The 7444-nt window shown below is 38.5% G+C and overlaps 1 protein-coding gene across 3 annotated transcripts in view; it reads right to left on the reverse strand.

Moving 5' to 3' along the window:
- Nucleotides 1–6179, reverse strand: part of STX11 (syntaxin 11) — a 47393-nt gene extending 41214 nt beyond the window's left edge. Inside the window, exons 1-2 of one of the 3 annotated variants that reach the window (XM_032338028.1) lie at nucleotides 5942–6179; nucleotides 5628–5797 (exon numbers count right to left, since the gene is read on the reverse strand). In XM_032338028.1, the coding sequence (XP_032193919.1) occupies nucleotides 5628–5694 (67 nt within the window). In that variant the 5' untranslated portion in view covers nucleotides 5695–5797; nucleotides 5942–6179. Of the gene's footprint in view, nucleotides 1–5627; nucleotides 5914–5941 lie in introns of those variants that run through there. The other 2 variants (XM_032338032.1, XM_032338027.1) reach the window with 2 other exon arrangements.
- Nucleotides 6180–7444: the final 1265 nt, after the last annotated feature.

Here is a 7444-nt window from a genome sequence, read left to right on the forward strand (position 1 = left end):
TTAAACCAAGGAGAGAAGAGAGGACATGAATGACGGTGTTGAGGCAAAGTGAAAAGGTGTTAGGTTAATGGATGGGAGGCTCCAGCGTGTCAAGAAATTGTGCAGTGGGGGATTAGAGAGATTCAGTTGGAAAATGCAAGTTGGTTATCAGAGAGTGGGATCTTCGAGACTTAGATGCTGAATGGCTGAAGATACTGATAATAACAAAGTCTAGACTGACCTGGGCTTTCAGCAATTGCTATGCACCCCCCCACCCCACTTCTAGGCTCCCAGGTAGGTCTCCTATGTTTTATACATTTTTTTCTGGAGAGCCTGGCTCTCACCTCCAGTGCAGATTTTCTGAACCATGAATGTGGATGAGGAGTTTAGGATAAACCCAAATAAAGCAGGACAAGCGCTTGGAGAGGGCCATAGTAGCTACATGAAATGAAGTCCTGTCCTCTGTATACACCATTTTGTATCCTCCTGCCATCCCAAATTTGAAGCGCTCATAAACCCACTGAACCTCAGGATTGGCAGGTCATCTAGCCCAGCCACCCCTCTCAAGTACAACTCCTCCACCACCCTCAGTAAACAGTCATTTTTTATCCCCACACCATGGAGCAATCCCCAACCACCATTTCTCTTCGCCATACTAATTTGCAAACTCCTTGAGGACGTATGTTTCACCTGTCTTTTTTGTGTGTGATACAATATATGTGACATAAAATATACCTTTGTCATCATTTTAAAGTGTAAAGTTCAGCTCCAAAAGTACATTAGCATTGTCACATAACCATCACCATCCATTTCCAGAATTATCTACCCCCCCAACTGACAACTCTGTACCCATTAAACACTTAATTCTCCAATCCCCCACATCCCCACCCCTAGCGTCCACCACTCTACTTTCTGTCTCTATGAATTTGACTACTCTAGACATTCCCGTAAGTGGAATGGCACAATCTTTGTCCTTTCCTAACTGGCTTGTTTCACTCGGCATTATGGCTTCAAGGTTTATCTATGTTACAGCATGTGTGTCCGAATCTTTTTCCTTTTAAAGGCTGAATAACATTTCTTTTTCAGTCATTGCTTTCATTTTTCTGGTGTATATACCCAGATGTGGAATTGCTGGATCCTGTGGTAATTCTCTCTATAATTTTTTTTTGTCGTATCATCCCACCATTTTTCACAGAAGCTGCACTGTTTTGCACTTACACTAGCAAAGAACAAGCATTCTGATATCTCTACCTCCTTGCCTCACTTGTTACTTCTTAGAACCTATCTCTGATTTCTTCTCTTCATAACACGCTGCTGGACACATGATGTTGTATGAGTAAATGAACAGCTGTCATTAACCCTGTTGAAAACGGAAATGAGATTAAATGATTTGGCAAGCCGCATCTTGCACATCTTGTTTTAGATTCACACTGTCCCCTATTGTAGCCACAGGTAGCTATTTAAATTAATTAAGATTAAGCAAAAATTTAAATTGTTTCTCAGTCTCAGTGACATTTTCAGTGCCCAACGGTCACCATAACTAGTGGTTATTAGTGCCCGCTCTATTGGACTGCAGAGAGTAGAACATCACGGTGAACATTACCAGTTCTTTGGTTACTATATTGGGCAGTGCTTTCTAGATCCTGCTAGTGCCCTGTGCTTTGTCCCACAGATCATATTTGGATAAGTTTTTCCAAAATTGCACAGCTTAAAACTTAAGATAAAGGTCTTTCTTTGAGGAGGGAAGAAATATGCTATCTAAAAAGTCTAAGGCCCTTCATATATAAGTGCCTGCCATGCAAGGTCTCAAATTTTTGTGTTTAAATATTAGATTTGCACTTTTCCGTGATTTTGTGGTTCTGTTGTTCTAGATGATTACCTTGATGAACACAGATTTGCTAACTTAGGTAAGTCTTTATGTCACTCAAAATAGTTATCTACTAAACCATTGGTTTCAAAAAATATTTTTAGATTCAGAATGGAGGTTATATTTCCACTTACTACTTTTTACCCAAAGCCTAACACAATACGTACGACATTAGAGATTCTTAATAAATATTTGTTGAATGATGGGTGAATAAATGACAAAAGTAAGCACTGAGCAGAACTTGGGAGCTCAGGACACTAAGATAACATTTTAGAGGGTGACACCCTGGTATAAAGAGATTGAAGAATATGGATCTAACACTTTTTTTCTTTTTAAACAATACAGGGATTTTAAGCTGTGTTCTTTTCTCTTATTGTTTAAAAAGTAGCTCAAAAATTCCTGGAAGGATCTTGTCTAGTGCATGTTTATAAAGCTTCAACTCGTTTATAAACACCAGCCACCAATGAATATAATAACAAGAAAAAATGAAGCATTTTATTAAATCTTTTTTAAAGATTTTAATAATGTCAGCATGTGTGAGCATACCTTCTGTTTGCCCTTCAGATTTACTTGCTACCTTCTTCCATTCTGCTCCCTACCCTGGATGGTTGATCTTAATGAATGATTGCAACAGGCTCCTCTCTTTGGCTTGCCTTGGGTTTAGCCAAGAGAGAGATCTAGCAGGAGAGCGGAAGCAGAGGCTGAGGTCGGGGAATTTATTCCAAGCAGAAGGACTATCTGTGTTCCTAAGAGAAGGTCACTATTCCTCTAAGATGGTCTGTTCTACATGATTCCCTCTCCTTCTTGGTTCTCAAAACCTCTCCCTACCCATGGTTCTCAGGCCTGGAGTATGACAGCCTGAGAGTCCCTAAGATTTCCACTCTGCCTATACCATTATAATATTACCTTTATTTATAAACCTTCATCGAATCATTCTAATTTGAACATGTCTCTGTTTCATGGTACGAACAGCCATCCTTAATCAGCTAGACTGTAGTGTATAAATTCCTGCTTTGAAACTTTTATACCTACAGTCTGTACAAAAATATTCCCGGATAATATTAGCATCTCTTTATTTCAATCTACCGGTTAGCTTTTTGAAGAAACCATGTTGTATGTCATATAATATAAATTTTTCTCCAGTACACTCGGACTAGAAGAATATTCTGATTCATAGGCACATATTCTTGCATATATTTTCTCTACATAAAATATTGTTTGTGGAAATATATAAAGAAAATTATAAAATAAATAGGCTAGTGTTTAAGATATTAAATATCTTGATATCTAGATGATTTCTGGATATGAGAAAATCTGTACCTCAGCACTGCAAACAAACCATCATTTCTCAAAATACACAGTTTACCAGAGAATATAGTTTCTAACCTTTTCCTATACACTGAATGTTTGTGTCTGCCAAAAATTCGAATGTTATAACCTAATCCCCAATGTGATGATATTAGGAGGTGGGGCCTTGGGAGGTGATTAGGTCATGGGGATGGAACCTTCAAGAACAGGATTCATGTTCTTACAGAAGAGTTCCCAGAGAGCTCTCTTGCCCCTTCCATCATGTGAGAACACAGCAAGGAGACAGCCATCAGTGAACCAGGAGGCAGGCTCTCACTAGATACCAAATCTGTTGGCACCTTGATCTTGGGACTTCCTTGTCTCTGGAACTGTGACAAAGTAAACTTCTGCTATTTATAAGCCATAAAGTCTCGTGTATTTTTGCTATAGCATATAGCCTACGTGGACTAAGACACACTTTGAAAGTTCAATATTTGGGGCACCTGGGTGGCTCAGTAGGTTAGAGCCTCTGCCTTCGGCTCGGGTCATGATCTCAGGGTCCTGGGATCGAGCCCCGCATCAGGCTCTCTGCTCAGCTGAGAGCCTGCTTCCCCCTCTCTCTCCGCCTGCCTCTCTGCCTATTCATGATCTCTGTCTGTCAAATAAATAAATAAAATCTTTAAAAAAGAAAGCTCAATATTTGAAGGTACAATTATTAGCAGACATCAGCTCATTTAAAAATATATAAACCCCATAATGCTAATACTTATATTAAAGATAACTGGGGACGCCTGGGTGTTTCAGTCAGCTAAGCATCTGCCTTCAGCTCAGGTCATGATCCCAGGGTCCTGGGATCAAGTCCTGCATTGGGTTCTTGCTCAGCAGGGAGCCTGCTTTCTCCATCTGCCTGTTGCTCCCCCTCTCTCTGACACAAATAAGTAAAATCTTAAAAAAATAAAATAAAGATAACTGATACATATTGCTTAGTTACAATGTGCCAACTACTACTATGCTAACACTTTCATATGTTATGTCTCATTACAAATTTATAAGGTGTGTACAATTCAACCTCATTTGACAGAGGAGGAAATGAGCCTTAAAATCTCCTGCCCACTGCCCCAACACCAAGAGGCAAAGGATCCTAGATTCAAATTCTTGTGTCCAACACAAAAGTCTTAATTCTTAAGAATTAAGAATCCAGGGGCGACTGGGTGGCTCAGGGGGTTAAGCCTCTGCCTTTGGCTCAGATCATGATCCCAGGGTCCTGGGATCCAGCCCGGCATCAGGCTCTCTGCTCAGCAGGGAGCCTGTTTCTCCCTCTCTCTCTCTCTGCCTGCTTCTCTGCCTACTTGTGATCTCTGTCAAACAAATAAATAAAATCTTAAAAAATTAAATAAAATAAATTTTCAAAAAAGAATTAAGAATCCAAGATGATTGGATTCAATTAAGAATCCAAGAACAGCATTAAAGACCATAGAACCAAAAAATAAGGACTATCTGAAGCAAATTTCTCTTAACCTGTTACCTACACTCAAAGAGTGATGTCTTAATCTAAATAAGCTTAGAAAAATTACTAAAAAGAAAGAAAGAAAAGAATGCAACAGATAACTCCTAGAAAAGCAAATTTCTTATTGTACAGTAAGCTTATTTTTCTGTGCACGATACACAAGGAGGAGTAGAAAATTAGCGGTGAAAATGGACTATTTGGGTGTTAGTTAAATCTTTCTGCCTACAATTCTTGAAATGACATGGCTGTATTTTTATTTTAACCCAAATTGCAATTAAGTGAAAACTTCCCTCTGTATACTGGTATACTTGCAAGAGGGTTGAAGGTGAGCATGTACAGATGTTCTATGTGTACAAATAGAACATGCTCTGTCAAAGAGAATGGGCTAGGGGTGCCTGGGTAGCTCAGCCCTTAAGCACCTGGGACCAAGCCCCACATCAGGCTCCCTGGTAGGTGGGAAGCCTGCTTCTTCCTCTCCCACTTGTGTTCCCTCTCTCACTATCTCTTTCTCTCTCAAATAAATAAACAATCTTAAAAAAAGAGAGAGAGAGAGGGAGAGAGAAAGAGAATGGACTAAAGAAATATCAGGTCTAGAGATAGTATAATTGATCTGCTTAATGGCTCTCAATGATTTTTCTGCAACTGTGATTTTGCATAACATGTTGCAAAACTATTTTAAGATGAGACTTACTCAATACTCACTTCTGGTAAACCCCTTTTTGCACCACTGCCCTGTCCTGCGGAACTGATAAAAGTGAAACAGAAAAGCATAAACAGAATGTTATAAATAAGCCATGCCTTTTAATAATAAAGTAATGGTTTCATCATGAGCCTTTAAATATTGGTTTTGAATTGCAACAATTAAATTTGTTCTCAACTAGCATAATTTTCACAGACTAAACATTTTTATAATCCATATTTTGTTTATTTAGATGAATTTGTGCCATTCATTTAGAAACCGTGTTTTTCTACACCAAAAAGCCTTACCTTGGGGCTGAGACATGATTTTCTTCTCTTTTTCTTCATTCATTTCGTCCTCTTCTTGCAGCTCCATGACTTTGTCTTACTTTTCCCTTTAACACAATCTTCAAAAGGACTGAGTCCTTCCTCAAAAATGGTTTATAATTTCTTTGAGTGCATGGACCACGGCCAGCATCCTTCCATGACCATAAGGAAAATTTACAAGTACAATATTGACACCACAAAAAACAAAGAGGTCTCAAATGGTGAATATGTTTTAAAGATAAGCTTACTAAACGTGACACAGTGAGAACAGATTGAAGTCTCAGCAGTAAACTCACAGACTGAGGGAACAGTCTTCTTGTGGATACCTCCTCTTGGAATGATGATCTTGCTGAGGAGACCCTGGGGAAGCTGACAGATGTTCCCCTCAGTCCGCAGCTCCTCACCTTACTTATGTGCCAGGAGTGTGAATAGGAATCTTTGGTGGGAGCTGACAGGGCCTTGCATCACTAAGTCTCAGTGTCGAAAGCAGGCCACTCTAGCTGATTTCTTTAAACCCTATTTTCTACAAGTTGGTGATAGGCATAGTCAATTATGAAACAGGAACTTTTGCCACAATTCTACATCCCTAGTCGCAAAGAAACATTTACAAAACAAATGCCCCCAGGCAAATTGGAATTCATGATTGATTACAATGCAAATGTAGGTGTTGCCTATAATCTATTCATGCCTTATTTTTTTCAGGGTCCTAGGACATCATCTCTCCAATTTAAGTAGTTAGTAGACCCCTCATCAAGGAAAAAAAATAAGTGACACTTAGTTCTGACAAATGTAATGTAATATAATGTAATGTATAATGTATAATATAATGTAATGTAAACATAATGGTACTTACATAAACGTGGTATAAATTCCTTATGGGGACAACCTTATTAGAAAACTATAAAATTCAAACAAATCATAGGTGGGATTTAAGAACCAAACGAACAGAGGGAGAAAAAAAAGAGTGAAACCAACAAACAGATGCTTTAACTTTTTTTTTTTTTTTTTAAAGTAGGCTCCACACTGGGTACGTTTTTCAAGTAGGCTCCAACACCGGGCTTTACTCACAATCCTGAGATCAATACTGGAGTTGAGATCAAGAGTCAAACATTTAACCAACTGAACCCCCCACGGCACTCCTAGACTCTTAACTGTGGAGAACAAACCGATGGTTTTCAGAAGGGAGGTGGGCGGGGAGATGGTGAAGGGGATTACGAGTGCCCTTATCATAATAAACACTGAGCAATGTATAGAGTTATTGAATCACTGTACTGCAGTACACCTGAAAGTAATATGTTGTATGTAAACTATATTGGAATTAAAATAAATAACTTTAAACAATTTGAACAAATCTACATATTAAAAGTATAAAATTGATATTAAGATAAATAGCATTCATTTCTACGTTGTTTTGATGAAGCAAAAAAGTTCTATTCTCTTAGTAAATTTCAATTATATACACTTATAGTGTTATTATAGTCACCATGTTTTACATTTAATCCTCAAACCTTATTCATCTCATAGCTGAAAGTTTGTACCCTTTTACCAAACTCTCCTATTTCTCTCAACCCCTTGCCCTTGGAAACCACTTTCCTACTCTCTGTTTCCATGAATTTGACTTTTTTTCTTTTTTAAGTTTCCACACCTGAGTGATACCTTGCAGTATTTGCCTTTCTCCAGCTAGTTTAACTCAGCAAAATGCCCATAAGTTCCACCCATGTTGTCAGTGAATGGCAAGATTTCCTTCTTTTTTGCTGCATAATATCCCCATTGTATGTCTACACCACCTCTTCTTTATT

The sequence above is a fragment of the Mustela erminea genome, chromosome 4 (genome assembly GCF_009829155.1).
Source record: "Mustela erminea isolate mMusErm1 chromosome 4, mMusErm1.Pri, whole genome shotgun sequence".
NCBI lineage: Eukaryota > Metazoa > Chordata > Mammalia > Carnivora > Mustelidae > Mustela > Mustela erminea.